This window comes from Xiphophorus couchianus, chromosome 14 (assembly GCF_001444195.1).
Source record: "Xiphophorus couchianus chromosome 14, X_couchianus-1.0, whole genome shotgun sequence".
Classification (NCBI taxonomy): Eukaryota; Metazoa; Chordata; class Actinopteri; order Cyprinodontiformes; family Poeciliidae; genus Xiphophorus; species Xiphophorus couchianus.
The window spans coordinates 12,983,538-13,004,297 of record NC_040241.1 but is presented as its reverse complement, the minus strand read 5'-3'; the positions used below and the strand labels follow the sequence as shown (position 1 = coordinate 13,004,297).

The 20,760-nt window shown below is 49.1% G+C and overlaps 1 protein-coding gene and 2 long non-coding RNA genes across 3 annotated transcripts in view; all 3 read left to right on the top strand.

Moving 5' to 3' along the window:
* The first annotated feature begins 1,539 nt into the window (after positions 1-1,539).
* LOC114157746 (uncharacterized) lies at positions 1,540-2,819 on the top strand. The gene is made up of 3 exons (XR_003598250.1): positions 1,540-1,651; positions 2,638-2,694; positions 2,801-2,819. It is a non-coding gene; the product is annotated as an uncharacterized LOC114157746 (long non-coding RNA).
* A 553-nt stretch (positions 2,820-3,372) lies between these two features.
* Positions 3,373-20,760, top strand: part of LOC114157876 (mucin-2) — a gene marked incomplete at both ends in the record, with an annotated part of 32,023 nt that continues 14,635 nt past the window's right edge. The window contains 8 exons of the mRNA XM_028039047.1: positions 3,373-4,314; positions 7,867-8,932; positions 9,104-9,769; positions 10,958-12,504; positions 12,745-12,877; positions 13,676-13,734; positions 17,608-18,060; positions 18,918-19,437. Coding sequence (XP_027894848.1) covers positions 3,373-4,314; positions 7,867-8,932; positions 9,104-9,769; positions 10,958-12,504; positions 12,745-12,877; positions 13,676-13,734; positions 17,608-18,060; positions 18,918-19,437 — 5,386 coding nt within the window. The remainder of the gene's footprint in view (positions 4,315-7,866; positions 8,933-9,103; positions 9,770-10,957; positions 12,505-12,744; positions 12,878-13,675; positions 13,735-17,607; positions 18,061-18,917; positions 19,438-20,760) is intronic.
* Positions 19,449-20,617, top strand: LOC114157742 (uncharacterized). The gene is made up of 4 exons (XR_003598246.1): positions 19,449-19,613; positions 19,996-20,057; positions 20,146-20,294; positions 20,522-20,617. It is a non-coding gene; the product is annotated as an uncharacterized LOC114157742 (long non-coding RNA).

The window sequence follows — 20,760 nt, the reverse complement described above, 5'->3', positions numbered from 1 at the left end:
GCTTGGTCCGGCGTTGATAGGTCGGCGATTGTGGGCAGGTCGCTTCAGTGGGGATAAAAGAGTCTTCCAGTTTGAATTTGCGCCTATGCTTCATTTCTCAGTTGATGTTAACGTAAGCAAGCTGTTATCTTGTTTTATGATCTTCCTTCCTGCATGTTTGTGGTGGTTCGGCCAGTTTTGCTGCTATTTATATATCCGGATGAAGAGATTTCCCAATAGCAAGTTCTATGTTATTACGTTCTTAAATAAAAAATACTTATTGATAACATTTGGACACATTTGAAATCAAAGATTTGGTATGTAAATTTGTATGGTTTTGGATTTAAAGTGTAGCGGATATTACTGGTAAACTTTTTCATATTAGTATTAGAGAAAACAAGTAGATATAAATGTTTGTTGCTACCACTAAACATATATTTATCACAATTACTGTTACTATTATTATTATATTTTAACCACCACACATATCTTAACTACATGAGGCATATGTATACATGTTATCTTAAATGTTGGGAAATATAATATCTTTATGAAATTTTATTCATTCACTTCCTTATTTGTGCTTTTACTTGTCGTTAAATGGTTTGTGTAACTCTTCCAATATTGTGGAAAATGTAAAATTTAGGACTTTTTGAACAGTGAACTTTTTGTTTCTTTTTAAACCAGCTGGTTTAAAACTGCAATAGCTCAAAATAAAATAAAATAATGTAGCAAAAACTTTTGTTTTAAACTTGAACAACATCTACAACAGAAACGTCTTCGACTATTGCGGTACATTTTATTGCCATACTCTTATGCGCATTCTAAAATATATTCCAGGATTGCAAGAAGTTGATCTACAACATAATTCTTTGTTAAATATAAAGTTTATTCCATTTAACAAGTTTGTGCCAATATAAACAAATTTTATAGTGTTTAAAAAAACTAAACATGATGTCTTAATGCTGATGTCTTAATGTCTAATAGCTTAATGCTATTTGTAACAATGAAGTGTTCGAAGTGAGACAAACATAATGTCGCAGCCACACCTTTGCATTCTTGCTCTTGTGAATACTACTCACAAAAACACACATGCAGTTTAAAAGCTATCCATCTTTAACAATAGGTCTGTCTACAGGCATTTTTGTCTGAGTTAGTTTTTAAATACATCAGACACTTTATAACGTAAACCTTTGTACAAAACAGTCTGTTCAGCTTTATAGAATGTAGATTTCATAGCATCTGTGCTAAAAAAAAGAGACATACAAATTTCTTTAAAAAACAACAAAAAGAACTTGTGGGGCAAATTAAACTGCAAATTACTGAAACGACCAAGTCATTCAGTACAATGCCTTATGTAACTATGAAACCCTCTTCTATTAGAAGGCACCATTTTGCATACACAAAACAAGATAATGGCGTCTTGTTTTTTTCACTTTGACGGAATGAAAGGACAATAGGAATGCAAACCAAATCACCTTTGCGAGTTGTTTTCATTACTCTGACACAAACAACAGTTCAAAAATGAATGTTTTAACCTGCGTCATACTTGCAATAGATAAGGTGCAATAGACAGGTAATATATAAGGTTCAGCAGCAGACTGGTTGATCAAGAGTTAGAGGAGAAGCAATAGAGGGTTAGAGGAACTTTTGAAACCAGCCACTGCTTTGGGTAAGTACATTCCTTAGTCTAATAATGCCAGGTTTTGTAATTTACATGAGTATGAAAAATTAAGGTTTTAGCTTTTCTTTTAAAAAATTATGTTGATGTGATTTGTGTTTAAGGTTCTCACTGTCATTGTTTAAAATGACTATGTCCCCCTCCGTTCATACCCAAAAAAAGACAAAATTTAAAAACAAAAAAGCCTGCTGTGTGACGTGCTTTTGCTAATAAATTTCCTATACATTGACAGAGAAGTAAAAAAACACTGGACTTTTACGTGTATTTATGTGTCTTTAATATTGGCAAGCTTACTAAATATGTAAGTTTGCCAATATTGTGATAAAATGGTGACTGGTAATCAGACTTTTAGCTAGATTAAAATATGTCAAAACAATTTAAAAACTAAATTTTGATGACAAAATATAATCTACAGAATACCTTGGCAAAACTTTAAATGAAACATTAACACACATTTAGTTAACACATTTAGTTCTTTTTTAAAAAAATTCTAATTAAAGATTTTTTAACTACATCAATATGGAAATATGTACAGCTTATTTTAATTTCCAGTAGTTAAAGAACAGTGTTTTTTGTTAAAAACTTTTAAAAACTAAGAAGAAGAAGTTGAAAATCAACAAATCAATTTGATGTGTTTTCTGTTTTGATAATTGTTTGAGGATCGACTGTAAGAAACTCACAAATTGTGTTGAATATTTTTCTTTGTCTTCTTGTGAGGAAAGTTGTTGGCTGCTTTAATGTGTTTATCTTTATTTAAACAGTTTATTATTTATTACAATTAATTATTTACAATTTATACAATTTATTACAATTTAGTTATAATTTATTATTTACAATTAACCTAAATAACTATCAATTATGTTCTTTTTTTATGTTTTTAAAATGGCTGTATTAAAGGAAAATCAACATATCTATTCAGTTGGCAGAAGAAATTATTGTCTGTAAATTTACAGGTTTTGATGTGTTAACTTTTTTAGGACAAAGATTGAAAATGGGACTTAAAGGAATCTTGATGATCCTACTAATGCTAAATGGTAAGTTCACAAGAGTAAAAACTTAAAAGATTTGTGTAAATATGAAACTGTAAAATAACAGTTTAAAATAATAAAAAAAACTTTACCAACAAATTCCAACCGACAGCAAGTACAACGCTGACGACAACACAGGCAAATACTACAGCTGCTCCAACCACCACAACCACAACGGCTCCAACCACAACAACCACAACGGCTCCAACCACAACCACAGCTGCTCCAACCACAACACCAGCTGCTCCAACCACAACAACAGCTGCTCCAACCACAACCACAGCAGCTCCAACCACAACAACAGCTGCTCCAACCACAACCACAGCTACAGCAACCACAACCACAGCAGCTCCAACCACAACAACAGCTGCTCCAACCACAACCACAGCAACTCCAACCACATCCACAACTTCTCCGACCACAACAGAGTCAACAAGCACAACAACAGTAGCTCCGACGACAACAGGAACTCCAACAACCACAGCTACTCCAACAACAACAGAATCTCCAACCACATCCACAGCTGCTCCAACCACAACAACAGCAGCTCCAACCACAACCACAGCTACACCAACCACAACCATTGCTACACCAACTACAACCACAGCTGCTCCAACCACAACAACAGCAGCTCCAACCACAACAACAGCTGCTCCAACCACATCCACAGCGGCTCCAACCACAACCACAGCAGCTACAACTACAACCACAGCAGCTACAACCACAACCACAGCAGCTACAACCACAACCACAGCGGCTCCAACAACGACAGCTGCTCCAACCACAACCACAGCGGCTCCAACCACTACCACAGCAGCAACAACTACAACCACAGCTGCTCCAACCACAACCACAGCTACAGCAACCACAACCACAGCGGCTACAACCACAACAACAGCGGCTCCAACCACAACCACAGCTGCACTAACCACAACTACAGCGGCTCCAACCACAACAACAGCTGCACTAACCACAACTACAGCGGCTCCAACCACAACAACAGCTGCACTAACCACAACTACAGCGGCTCCAACCACAACAACAGCGACACCAACCACAACCACAGTTGCTCCAACCACAACCACAGCTGCTCCAACCACAACAACAGCAGCTCCAACCACAACCACAGCTACACCAACCACAACCACTGCTACACCAACTACAACCACAGCTGCTCCAACCACAACAACAGCAGCTCCAACCACAACCACAGTCACACCAACTACAACCACAGCTGCTCCAACCACAACCACAGCGGCTCCAACCACAACAACAGCTGCTCCAACCACATCCACAGCGGCTCCAACCACAACCACAGCAGCTACAACTACAACCACAGCAGCTACAACCACAACCACAGCAGCTACAACCACAACGACAGCTGCTCCAACCACAACCACAGCTGCTCCAACCACAACCACAGCGGCTCCAACCACTACCACAGCAGCAACAACTACAACCACAGTGGCTCCAACAACAACCACAGCGGCTCCAACCACAACCACAGCAGCTACAACCACAACCACAGTAGCTACAACCACAACCACAGCTACTCCAACTACAACTATAGCTGCTCCAACCACAACCACAGCTACACCAACCACAACCACAGTGGCTACAACCACAACGACAGCGGCTCCAACCACAACCACAGCTGCACTAACCACAACCACAGCGGCTCCAACCTCAACAACAGCTGCTCCAACCACAACTGCACCAACCACAACCACATCGGCTCCAACCACAACAACAGCGGCTCCAACCACAACCACAGCTGCTCCAACCACAACAGCTACATCAACCACAACCACAGTTGCTCCAACCACAACCACAGCAGCTCCAACCACAACAACAGCTGCTCCAACCACAACCACAGCGGCTCCAACCACAACCACAGCGGCTTCAACCACAACCACAGCTGCACTAACCACAACCATAGCAGCTCCAACCACAACAACAGCTGCTCCAACCACAATCACATCGGCTCCAACCACAACAACAGCGGCTCCAACCACAACCACAGCTGCTCCAACCACAAACACAGCCGCTCCAACCACAACCACAGCTGCTCCAACCACAACCACAGCTGCTCCAACCACAACAACAGCTGCTCAAACAACAACCACTGCATCTCCAACCACAACAATAGCAGCTCCAACCACAACCACAGAGGCTCCAACCACAACAACAGCTGCTCCAACCACAACCACAGCTGCTCCAACCACAACAACAGCAGCTCCAAACACAACCACAGAGGCTCCAACCACAACAATAGCTGCTCCAACCACAACCACAGCGGCTCTAACCACAACAACAGCAGCTCCAACCACAACCACAGCGGCTCCAACCACAACAACAGTAGCTCCAACCACAACCACAGCTACACCAACCACAACCATTGCTACACCAACTACAACCACAGCTGCTCCAACCACAACAACAGCAGCTCCAACCACAACCACAGTCACACCAACTACAACCACAGCTGCTCCAACCACAACCACAGCGGCTCCAACCACAACAACAACTGCTCCAACCACATCCACAGCGGCTCCAACCACAACCACAGCAGCTACAACTACAACCACAGCAGCTACAACCACAACCACAGCAGCTACAACCACAACCACAGCTGCTCCAACCACAACAACAGCTGCTCAAACAACAACCACTGCATCTCCAACCACAACAATAGCAGCTCCGACCACAACCACAGAGGCTCCAACCACAACAACAGCTGCTCCGACCACAACCACAGCTGCTCCAACCACAACAACAGCAGCTCCAAACACAACCACAGAGGCTCCAACCACAACAATAGCTGCTCCAACCACAACCACAGCGGCTCCAACCACAACAACAGCAGCTCCAACCACAACCACAGCGGCTCCAACCACAACAACAGCAGCTCCAACAACAACCACAGCTACACCAACCACAACTATTGCTACACCAACTACAACCACAGCTGCTCCAACCACAACAACAGCAGCTCCAACCACAACCACAGTCACACCAACTACAACCACAGCTGCTCCAACCACAACCACAGCGGCTCCAACAACGACAGCTGCTCCAACCACAACCACAGCGGCTCCAACCACTACCACAGCAGCTACAACCACAACCACAGCTGCTCCAACTACAACAACAGCGGCTCCAACCACAACCACAGCTGCACTAACCACAACTACAGCGGCTCCAACCACAACAACAGCTGCACTAACCACAACTACAGCGGCTCCAACCACAACAACAGCTGCACTAACCACAACTACAGCGGCTCCAACCACAACAACAGCGACACCAACCACAACCACAGTTGCTCCAACCACAACCACAGCTGCTCCAACCACAACAACAGCAGCTCCAACCACAACCACAGCTACACCAACCACAACCACTGCTACACCAACTACAACCACAGCTGCTCCAACCACAACAACAGCAGCTCCAACCACAACCACAGTCACACCAACTACAACCACAGCTGCTCCAACCACAACCACAGCGGCTCCAACCACAACAACAGCTGCTCCAACCACATCCACAGCGGCTCCAACCACAACCACAGCAGCTACAACTACAACCACAGCAGCTACAACCACAACCACAGCAGCTACAACCACAACGACAGCTGCTCCAACCACAACCACAGCTGCTCCAACCACAACCACAGCGGCTCCAACCACTACCACAGCAGCAACAACTACAACCACAGTGGCTCCAACAACAACCACAGCGGCTCCAACCACAACCACAGCAGCTACAACCACAACCACAGTAGCTACAACCACAACCACAGCTACTCCAACTACAACTATAGCTGCTCCAACCACAACCACAGCTACACCAACCACAACCACAGTGGCTACAACCACAACGACAGCGGCTCCAACCACAACCACAGCTGCACTAACCACAACCACAGCGGCTCCAACCTCAACAACAGCTGCTCCAACCACAACTGCACCAACCACAACCACATCGGCTCCAACCACAACAACAGCGGCTCCAACCACAACCACAGCTGCTCCAACCACAACAGCTACACCAACCACAACCACAGTTGCTCCAACCACAACCACAGCAGCTCCAACCACAACAACAGCTGCTCCAACCACAACCACAGCGGCTCCAACCACAACCACAGCGGCTTCAACCACAACCACAGCTGCACTAACCACAACCATAGCAGCTCCAACCACAACAACAGCTGCTCCAACCACAATCACATCGGCTCCAACCACAACAACAGCGGCTCCAACCACAACCACAGCTGCTCCAACCACAAACACAGCCGCTCCAACCACAACCACAGCTGCTCCAACCACAACCACAGCTGCTCCAACCACAACAACAGCTGCTCAAACAACAACCACTGCATCTCCAACCACAACAATAGCAGCTCCAACCACAACCACAGAGGCTCCAACCACAACAACAGCTGCTCCAACCACAACCACAGCTGCTCCAACCACAACAACAGCAGCTCCAAACACAACCACAGAGGCTCCAACCACAACAATAGCTGCTCCAACCACAACCACAGCGGCTCTAACCACAACAACAGCAGCTCCAACCACAACCACAGCGGCTCCAACCACAACAACAGTAGCTCCAACCACAACCACAGCTACACCAACCACAACCATTGCTACACCAACTACAACCACAGCTGCTCCAACCACAACAACAGCAGCTCCAACCACAACCACAGTCACACCAACTACAACCACAGCTGCTCCAACCACAACCACAGCGGCTCCAACCACAACAACAACTGCTCCAACCACATCCACAGCGGCTCCAACCACAACCACAGCAGCTACAACTACAACCACAGCAGCTACAACCACAACCACAGCAGCTACAACCACAACCACAGCTGCTCCAACCACAACAACAGCTGCTCAAACAACAACCACTGCATCTCCAACCACAACAATAGCAGCTCCGACCACAACCACAGAGGCTCCAACCACAACAACAGCTGCTCCGACCACAACCACAGCTGCTCCAACCACAACAACAGCAGCTCCAAACACAACCACAGAGGCTCCAACCACAACAATAGCTGCTCCAACCACAACCACAGCGGCTCCAACCACAACAACAGCAGCTCCAACCACAACCACAGCGGCTCCAACCACAACAACAGCAGCTCCAACCACAACCACAGCTACACCAACCACAACTATTGCTACACCAACTACAACCACAGCTGCTCCAACCACAACAACAGCAGCTCCAACCACAACCACAGTCACACCAACTACAACCACAGCTGCTCCAACCACAACCACAGCGGCTCCAACAACGACAGCTGCTCCAACCACAACCACAGCGGCTCCAACCACTACCACAGCAGCAACAACTACAACCACAGTGGCTCCAACAACAACCACAGCGGCTCCAACCACAACCACAGCAGCTACAACCACAACCACAGCTGCTCCAACTACAACAACAGAGGCTCCAACTACAACTACAGCTGCTCCAACCACAACCACAGCGGCTCCAACAACAACCACAGCAGCCACAACCACAACCACAGCTGCTACAACAACAACCACAGCTGCTCCAACCACAACCACAGTAGCTACAATCACAACCACAGCTGCTCCAACCACAACCATTGCAGCTACAACCACAACCACTGTAGCTACAACCACAACCACAGCGGGTCCAACAACAACCACAGCTGCTCCAATAACAACCACAGCCTCTCCAACCACAACCACAGCTGCTCCAACTACAGCAACAGAGGCTCCAACCACAGCAGCTACAACTACAACCACAGCTGCTCCAACCACAACCACAGCGGCTCCAACCACAATGACTCCAACCACTACCACAGCAGCAACAACTACAACCACAGTGGCTCCAACAACAACCACAGCGGCTCCAACCACAACCACAGCAGCTACAACTACAACCACAGCAGCTACAGCCACAACGACAGCTGCTCCAACCACAACCACAGCTGCTCCAACTACAACCACAGCTACTCCAACCACAACCACAGCTGCTCCAACCACAACACCAGCTGCTCCAACCACAACAACAGCTGCTCCAACCACAACCACAGCAGCTCCAACCACAACAACAGCTGCTCCAACCACAACCACAGCTACAGCAACCACAACCACAGCAGCTCCAACCACAACAACAGCTGCTCCAACCACAACCACAGCAACTCCAACCACATCCACAACTTCTCCGACCACAACAGAGTCAACAAGCACAACAACAGTAGCTCCGACGACAACAGGAACTCCAACAACCACAGCTACTCCAACAACAACAGAATCTCCAACCACATCCACAGCTGCTCCAACCACAACAACAGCAGCTCCAACCACAACCACAGCTACACCAACCACAACCATTGCTACACCAACTACAACCACAGCTGCTCCAACCACAACAACAGCAGCTCCAACCACAACAACAGCTGCTCCAACCACATCCACAGCGGCTCCAACCACAACCACAGCAGCTACAACTACAACCACAGCAGCTACAACCACAACCACAGCTACTCCAACTACAACTATAGCTGCTCCAACCACAACCACAGCTGCTCCAACCACAACAACAGCAGCTCCAACCACAACCACAGCTACACCAACCACAACCACTGCTACACCAACTACAACCACAGCTGCTCCAACCACAACAACAGCAGCCCCAACCACAACCACAGTCACACCAACTACAACCACAGCTGCTCCAACCACAACCACAGCGGCTCCAACCACAACAACAGCTGCTCCAACCACATCCACAGCGGCTCCAACCACAACCACAGCAGCTACAACTACAACCACAGCAGCTACAACCACAACCACAGCAGCTACAACCACAACGACAGCTGCTCCAACCACAACCACAGCTGCTCCAACCACAACCACAGCGGCTCCAACCACTACCACAGCAGCAACAACTACAACCACAGTGGCTCCAACAACAACCACAGCGGCTCCAACCACAACCACAGCAGCTACAACCACAACCACAGTAGCTACAACCACAACCACAGCTACTCCAACTACAACTATAGCTGCTCCAACCACAACCACAGCTACACCAACCACAACCACAGTGGCTACAACCACAACGACAGCGGCTCCAACCACAACCACAGCTGCACTAACCACAACCACAGCGGCTCCAACCTCAACAACAGCTGCTCCAACCACAACTGCACCAACCACAACCACATCGGCTCCAACCACAACAACAGCGGCTCCAACCACAACCACAGCTGCTCCAACCACAACAGCTACACCAACCACAACCACAGTTGCTCCAACCACAACCACAGCAGCTCCAACCACAACAACAGCTGCTCCAACCACAACGGCTCCAACCACAACCACAGCGGCTTCAACCACAACCACAGCTGCACTAACCACAACCATAGCAGCTCCAACCACAACAACAGCTGCTCCAACCACAATCACATCGGCTCCAACCACAACAACAGCGGCTCCAACCACAACCACAGCTGCTCCAACCACAAACACAGCCGCTCCAACCACAACCACAGCTGCTCCAACCACAACCACAGCTGCTCCAACCACAACCACAGCTACACCAACCACAACCATTGCTACACCAACTACAACCACAGCTGCTCCAACCACAACAACAGCAGCTCCAACCACAACCACAGTCACACCAACTACAACCACAGCTGCTCCAACCACAACCACAGCGGCTCCAACCACAACAACAACTGCTCCAACCACATCCACAGCGGCTCCAACCACAACCACAGCAGCTACAACTACAACCACAGCAGCTACAACCACAACCACAGCAGCTACAACCACAACCACAGCTGCTCCAACCACAACAACAGCTGCTCAAACAACAACCACTGCATCTCCAACCACAACAATAGCAGCTCCAACCACAACCACAGAGGCTCCAACCACAACAACAGCTGCTCCGACCACAACCACAGCTGCTCCAACCACAACAACAGCAGCTCCAAACACAACCACAGAGGCTCCAACCACAACAATAGCTGCTCCAACCACAACCACAGCGGCTCCAACAACAACCACAGCAGCCACAACCACAACCACAGCTGCTACAACAACAACCACAGCTGCTCCAACCACAACCACAGTAGCTACAATCACAACCACAGCTGCTCCAACCACAACCATTGCAGCTACAACCACAACCACTGTAGCTACAACCACAACCACAGCGGGTCCAACAACAACCACAGCTGCTCCAATAACAACCACAGCCTCTCCAACCACAACCACAGCTGCTCCAACTACAGCAACAGAGGCTCCAACCACAGCAGCTACAACTACAACCACAGCTGCTCCAACCACAACCACAGCGGCTCCAACCACAATGACTCCAACCACTACCACAGCAGCAACAACTACAACCACAGTGGCTCCAACAACAACCACAGCGGCTCCAACCACAACCACAGCAGCTACAACTACAACCACAGCAGCTACAGCCACAACGACAGCTGCTCCAACCACAACCACAGCTGCTCCAACTACAACCACAGCTACTCCAACCACAACCACAGCGGCTCCAACCACAACGGCTCCAACCACTACCACAGCAGCAACAACTACAACCACAGTGGCTCCAACAACAACCACAGCGGCTCCAACAACAACCACAGCGACTCCAACCACAACCACAGCAGCTACAACCACAACCACAGTAGGTACAACCACAACCACAGCTGCTCCAACTACAACAACAGAGGCTCCAACTACAACTACAGCTGCTCCAACCACAACTACAGCTGCTCCAACCACAACCACAGCGGCTCCAACCACAACCACAGCAGCCACAACCACAAACACAGCAGCTACAACCACAACCACAGCAGCTACAACCACAACCACTGCGTCTCCAATCACAACCACAGCGGCTCCAACCACAACCACAGCTGCTCCAACAACAACCACAGCTGCTCCAACAACAACCACAGTAGCTACAACCACCACAACCACAGCTGCTTCAACCACAACCACAGCAGCTACAACCACAACCACAGTAGCTACAACCACAACCACAGCGGCTCCAACAACAACCACAGCTGCTCCAACTACAACAACAGAGGCTCCAACCACAACCACAGCAGCTACAACTACAACCACAGCTGCTCCAACCACAACCACAGCGGCTCCAACCACAATGGCTCCAAACACTACCACAGCAGCAACAACTACAACCACAGTGGCTCCAACAACAACCACAGCGGCTCCAACCACAACCACAGCAGCTACAACTACAACCACAGCAGCTACAACCACAACGACAGCTGCTCCAACCACAACCACAGCTGCTCCAACTACAACCACAGCTGCTCCAACCACAACGACAGCGGCTCCAACCACAACGGCTCCAACCACTACCACAGCAGCAACAACTACAACCACAGTGGCTCCAACCACAACCACAGCAGCTACAACCACAACCACAGCGTCTCCAACAACAACGACAGCTGCTCCAACTACAACCGCAGTGGCTCCAACAACAACCACAACCACAGCTGCTCCAACCACAACCACAGCACCTACTACCACAACCACAGCTGCTCCAACAACAACCACAGCTTCTAAAACTACAACCACATCGGCTACAACCACAACCACAGCTGCTCCAACCACATCCACAGCGGCTCCAACTACAACTACAGCAGCTACAACTACAACAACAGCAGCTACAACCACAACCACAGCAGCTACAACTACAACCACAGCGGCTCCAACAACAACCACAGCTGCTCCAACCACAACCACAGCAGCTCCAACTACAACCACAGCTGCTCCAACCACAACAACAGCGGCTCCAACCACAGCGGCTCCAACCACAACCACAGCAGCTACAACCACAACCACAGTAGCTACAACCACGACCACAGCTGCTCCAACTACAACCACATCTGCTCCAACCACAACCACAGCGGCTCCAACCACAACGGCTCCAACCACAACCACAGGAGCCACAACAAAAACCACAGCAGCTACAACCACAACCACTGCGGCTCCAATCTCAACCACAGCGACTCCACCCACAACCACAGCTGCTCCAACCACAACCACAGCAGCTACAACCACAACCACAGCGGCTCCAACCACAACCACAGCTGCTCCAACCACAACCACAGCAGCTACAACCACAACCACAGCTGCTCCAACTACAACAACAGAGGCTCCAACTACAACTACAGCTGCTCCAACCACAACCAAAGCGGTTCCAACAACAACCACAGCAGCCAAAACAACAACCACAGCAGCTACAACCACAACCACTGCGGCTCCAACCACAACCACAGTAGCTACAACTACAACCACAGCTGCTCCAACCACAACCACAGTAGCTACAACCACAACCACAGCGGCTCCAACAATAACCACTGCTGCTCCAACAACAACCACAGCTTCTCCAACCACAACCACAGCTGTTCTAACTACAACAACAGAGGCTCCAACCACAACAACAGCGGCTCAAACAACAACCACAGTAGCTACTACCACAACCACAGCGGCTCCAACATCAACCACAGCTGCTCCAACAACAACCACAGCTTCTCCAACCACAACCACAGCTGCTCCAACTACAACCACAGCTGCTCCAACCACAACCACAGCAGCTCCAACCACAACCACAGCGGCTCCAGCCACAACCACAGCAGCAACAACTACAACCACAGCGGCACCTACAACAACCACAGCCGGTCCAGCCACAACCACAGTAGCTACAACTACAACCACAGCTGCTCCAACCACAACCACAGTAGCGACAACTACAACCACAGCTGCTCCAACCACAACCACAGTAGCTACAACCACAACCACAGCGGCTCCAACAACAACCACAGCTGCTCCAACAACAACCACAGCTTTTCCAACCACAACCACAGCGGCTCCAACCACAACCACAGCAGCTCCAACCACAACTACAGTTGTGGCAACTACAACCACAGCGGCTCCAACCACAACTGCTCCAATCACCACCACGTCGGCTCTGACCACAACCACAGCGGTTCCAACCACAAGCACAGCTGCTCCAACCACAACCACAGCGGCTCCAACCACAACCACAGAAGCTCCAACTACAACCACAGCTAATCCAACTACAACCACAGCAGCTACAGCCACAACCACAACTGCTCCAACCACAACCACAGAGGCTCCAACAACAACCACTGCGGCTCCAACCACAACAACAGCTGCTCCAACCACAACCACAACATCTCCAACCACAACCACCGAACGTCCAACTACAACCACAGCGGCTCCAGCAACAACCACAGCGGCTCCAATCACAACCACAGAAGCTCCAAACACAACCACAACGGCTCCAACCACAACCACAGTTCCTCCAACCACAAAAACAGCTGTTCCAACCACAACCACAGAGGCTCCAACCACAACCACAGCAGCTCCAACCACAACAACAGCAGCTCCAACCACAAGCACAGCGGCTCCAACCACAACCACAGCTGCTCCAACTACAACCACAGAGTCTCCAACCACAACCATAGCAGCGCCAACCACAACTACAGAGGCTCCAACCACAACCACTGCGGCTCCAACCACAACCACAACAACAGCTGCTCCGACCACAACCACAGCGTCTCCACCTACATCCACATCTGCTCCAACCACAACCACAGCTCCTCCAACCACAACCACAGAAGCTCCAACCACAAGCACAGCTGCTCCAACCACAACCACAGCAGCTCCGACCACAACAACAGCTGCTCCGACCACAACCACAGCTGCACCAATTACATCCACAGCGGCTCCAACTACAACCACAGTGGCTCCAACCACAACCACAGAAGCTACAACTACAACCACAGTGGCTCCACCTACAACCACAGCAGCTCCAACCACAACCACAGAAGCAACAACTACAACCACAGCGGCTCCAACTACAACCACAGCAGCTCCAACCACAACCACAGAAGCCTCAACTACAACAACAGCGGCTCCAACCACAACAACAGCTACTCCAACCATGACCACAGCTGCTCCAACCACAACCACAGCGGCTCCAACTACAACCACAACGGCTCCAACCACAACATCATCTGCTCCAACAACAACCACATCTGCTCCAACTACAACCACAGAAGCTCCTACCACAACAACAATAGCTACAACTACAACAACAGCTGCTCCAACTACAACCACAGCGGCTCCAACCACAACCACAGCGGCTCCAACCACAACAACAACTGCTCCAACCACATCCACAGCGGCTCCAACCACAACCACAGCAGCTACAACTACAACCACAGCAGCTACAACCACAACCACAGCAGCTACAACCACAACCACAGCTGCTCCAACCACAACAACAGCTGCTCAAACAACAACCACTGCATCTCCAACCACAACAATAGCAGCTCCAACCACAACCACAGAGGCTCCAACCACAACAACAGCTGCTCCGACCACAACCACAGCTGCTCCAACCACAACAACAGCAGCTCCAAACACAACCACAGAGGCTCCAACCACAACAATAGCTGCTCCAACCACAACCACAGCGGCTCCAACCACAACAACAGCAGCTCCAACCACAACCACAGCGGCTCCAACCACAACAACAGCAGCTCCAACCACAACCACAGCTACACCAACCACAACTATTGCTACACCAACTACAACCACAGCTGCTCCAACCACAACAACAGCAGCTCCAACCACAACCACAGTCACACCAACTACAACCACAGCTGCTCCAACCACAACCACAGCGGCTCCAACAACGACAGCTGCTCCAACCACAACCACAGCGGCTCCAACCACTACCACAGCAGCAACAACTACAACCACAGTGGCTCCAACAACAACCACAGCGGCTCCAACCACAACCACAGCAGCTACAACCACAACCACAGCTGCTCCGACTACAACAACAGAGGCTCCAACTACAACTACAGCTGCTCCAACCACAACCACAGCGGCTCCAACAACAACCACAGCAGCCACAACCACAACCACAGCTGCTACAACAACAACCACAGCTGCTCCAACCACAACCACAGTAGCTACAATCACAACCACAGCTGCTCCAACCACAACCATTGCAGCTACAACCACAACCACTGTAGCTACAACCACAACCACAGCGGGTCCAACAACAACCACAGCTGCTCCAATAACAACCACAGCCTCTCCAACCACAACCACAGCTGCTCCAACTACAGCAACAGAGGCTCCAACCACAGCAGCTACAACTACAACCACAGCTGCTCCAACCACAACCACAGCGGCTCCAACCACAATGACTCCAACCACTACCACAGCAGCAACAACTACAACCACAGTGGCTCCAACAACAACCACAGCGGCTCCAACCACAACCACAGCAGCTACAACTACAACCACAGCAGCTACAGCCACAACGACAGCTGCTCCAACCACAACCACAGCTGCTCCAACTACAACCACAGCTACTCCAACCACAACCACAGCGGCTCCAACCACAACGGCTCCAACCACTACCACAGCAGCAACAACTACAACCACAGTGGCTCCAACAACAACCACAGCGGCTCCAACAACAACCACAGCGACTCCAACCACAACCACAGCAGCTACAACCACAACCACAGTAGGTACAACCACAACCACAGCTGCTCCAACTACAACAACAGAGGCTCCAACTACAACTACAGCTGCTCCAACCACAACTACAGCTGCTCCAACCACAACCACAGCGGCTCCAACCACAACCACAGCAGCCACAACCACAAACACAGCAGCTACAACCACAACCACAGCAGCTACAACCACAACCACTGCGTCTCCAATCACAACCACAGCGGCTCCAACCACAACCACAGCTGCTCCAACAACAACCACAGCTGCTCCAACAACAACCACAGTAGCTACAACCACCACAACCACAGCTGCTTCAACCACAACCACAGCAGCTACAACCACAACCACAGTAGCTACAACCACAACCACAGCGGCTCCAACAACAACCACAGCTGCTCCAACTACAACAACAGAGGCTCCAACCACAACCACAGCAGCTACAACTACAACCACAGCTGCTCCAACCACAACCACAGCGGCTCCAACCACAATGGCTCCAAACACTACCACAGCAGCAACAACTACAACCACAGTGGCTCCAACAACAACCACAGCGGCTCCAACCACAACCACAGCAGCTACAACTACAACCACAGCAGCTACAACCACAACGACAGCTGCTCCAACCACAACCACAGCTGCTCCAACTACAACCACAGCTGCTCCAACCACAACGACAGCGGCTCCAACCACAACGGCTCCAACCACTACCACAGCAGCAACAACTACAACCACAGTGGCTCCAACCACAACCACAGCAGCTACAACCACAACCACAGCGTCTCCAACAACAACGACAGCTGCTCCAACTACAACCGCAGTGGCTCCAACAACAACCACAACCACAGCTGCTCCAACCACAACCACAGCAGCTACAACTAAAACCACAGCTGCTCCAACCACAACCACAGCACCTACTACCACAACCACAGCTGCTCCAACAACAACCACAGCTTCTAAAACTACAACCACATCGGCTACAACCACAACCACAGCTGCTCCAACCACATCCACAGCGGCTCCAACTACAACTACAGCAGCTACAACTACAACAACAGCAGCTACAACCACAACCACAGCAGCTACAACTACAACCACAGCGGCTCCAACAACAACCACAGCTGCTCCAACCACAACCACAGCAGCTCCAACTACAACCACAGCTGCTCCAACCACAACAACAGCGGCTCCAACCACAGCGGCTCCAACCACAACCACAGCAGCTACAACCACAACCACAGTAGCTACAACCACGACCACAGCTGCTCCAACTACAACCACATCTGCTCCAACCACAACCACAGCGGCTCCAACCACAACGGCTCCAACCACAACCACAGGAGCCACAACAAAAACCACAGCAGCTACAACCACAACCACTGCGGCTCCAATCTCAACCACAGCGACTCCACCCACAACCACAGCTGCTCCAACCACAACCACAGCAGCTACAACCACAACCACAGCGGCTCCAACCACAACCACAGCTGCTCCAACCACAACCACAGCAGCTACAACCACAACCACAGCTGCTCCAACTACAACAACAGAGGCTCCAACTACAACTACAGCTGCTCCAACCACAACCAAAGCGGTTCCAACAACAACCACAGCAGCCAAAACAACAACCACAGCAGCTACAACCACAACCACTGCGGCTCCAACCACAACCACAGTAGCTACAACTACAACCACAGCTGCTCCAACCACAACCACAGTTGCTACAACCACAACCACAGCGGCTCCAACAATAACCACTGCTGCTCCAACAACAACCACAGCTTCTCCAACCACAACCACAGCTGTTCTAACTACAACAACAGAGGCTCCAACCACAACAACAGCGGCTCAAACAACAACCACAGTAGCTACTACCACAACCACAGCGGCTCCAACATCAACCACAGCTGCTCCAACAACAACCACAGCTTCTCCAACCACAACCACAGCTGCTCCAACTACAACCACAGCTGCTCCAACCACAACCACAGCAGCTCCAACCACAACCACAGCGGCTCCAGCCACAACCACAGCAGCAACAACTTGAACCACAGCGGCACCTACAACAACCACAGCCGGTCCAGCCACAACCACAGTAGCTACAACTACAACCACAGCTGCTCCAACCACAACCACAGTAGCGACAACTACAACCACAGCTGCTCCAACCACAACCACAGTAGCTACAACCACAACCACAGCGGCTCCAACAACAACCACAGCTGCTCCAACAACAACCACAGCTTTTCCAACCACAACCACAGCGGCTCCAACCACAACCACAGCAGCTCCAACCACAACTACAGTTGTGGCAACTACAACCACAGCGGCTCCAACCACAACTGCTCCAATCACCACCACGTCGGCTCTGACCACAACCACAGCGGTTCCAACCACAACCACAGCGGCTCCAACCACAACGGCTCCAACCACTACCACAGCAGCAACAACTACAACCACAGTGGCTCCAACAACAACCACAGCGGCTCCAACAACAACCACAGCGACTCCAACCACAACCACAGCAGCTACAACCACAACCACAGTAGGTACAACCACAACCACAGCTGCTCCAACTACAACAACAGAGGCTCCAACTACAACTACACAACCACAACCACAGAAGCAACAACTACAACCACATCTGCTCCAACCACAACCACAGCTCCTCCAACCACAACCACAGAAGCTCCAACCACAAGCACAGCTGCTCCAACCACAACCACAGCAGCTCCGACCACAACAACAGCTGCTCCGACCACAACCACAGCTGCACCAATTACATCCACAGCGGCTCCAACTACAACCACAGCAGCTCCAACCACAACCACAGAAGCCTCAACTACAACAACAGCGGCTCCAACCACAACAACAGCTACTCCAACCATGACCACAGCTGCTCCAACCACAACCACAGCGGCTCCAACTACAACCACAACGGCTCCAACCACAACATCATCTGCTCCAACAACAACCACATCTGCTCCAACTACAACCACAGAAGCTCCTACCACAACAACAATAGCTACAACTACAACAACAGCTGCTCCAACTACAACCACAGCGGCTCCAACCACAACCACAGCTGCTCCAACCACAACCACAGCTGCTCCAACCACAACTACAGCTAGTCCAACCACAAGCACAGCTGCTCCAACCACAACAGCTGCTCCAACCACAACTATAGCAGCTCCAGCATTAGTAAGACAACTGACTTTTAAGTCTGATGAAGTATTCACCTCTGATTTGGGAGACCCATCATCATCAGGATTCCAAACACGCTCTGGACACATAATTAATCGTGTATGTTTACATTTCTTACTCACATAACAGTTTTCATTGTAATTTTTATAAAAATGAATTCTGCTTCATAAATTAATATATTTTTATATGAATATAAATATTTTGTGTATCTCTTCAACTTGAAGATGTGAGTTAAGTTTTATTCTAAATTAAAAAAATACTAATGTATCTTATAAATATTATAAAATGTATTTCTTACCTAGAATGTAGTCTTAATTTTCCTCAAACATCACAACATATACTTTTAGAGGAGTATGTAGAATTTCTATTGAAATCAATACAACAAAATATATTAATTGCAATAATGTTTATATCTAGTGATATCCAGAAAAATACATTTTTTTTAAATTGTACACTTAACATTCTTAATTTCTCCACGTAGCTTGACCCACTTTTCAGAAGAGCTTTCCCCTCATTCCAAAAGACTGGAGCCATGAGATTCAGGTAATTTCTTTGTAGTTTGCCCAAGAAATTATAAACTTTGTAGGAAGGCACTTGTAGACAATAACTAATTATGCTAATACATTTGCAGTGCTGGATCAATTATCAACTCTGTGGATCTTGAATTTCAGTCATCATCTTCTCCTAATGATACACTAATTAAAGACATTTTGGTTAATGAGGCTTCAAACATCACGGAATTCAACGTACTAGCAGACACGGTTGCTCTTAGTGACCCAGGTAAGAGGAATAAACTAATTTAAGAAAATTGAATATTTATGCAAAGGACGAATGAAAACAAACACTGTTCAATAAATATGAAGGAATTAGTTGGATCAACAAAATATTCTAAAAATCTTTTTGAGAACTTATAACTTCTAAGCTTTTTGAAAACAGCTTAGAAGAACTGAAACCTTTTTCAGTTCTTCTAAGCTGTTCACACTTGGTAAATACAATAAATATTACAGCACCTTCAACCACAACAACAATGGCTGCAACCACAACAACTGCTCCATCCACAACTACAGTGGTTCCAACCACAACCACAACAACTCCAACCACAACCACAGCTGCTTCACCTACAACAGCGGCTCCAACCACAACCTCAGAAGCTCCAACCACAACCACAGCTGCTTCACCTACAACAGCGGCTCCAACAACAACTGCTCTAACCACAACCACAGAAGCTCCAACCACAACAACAGTA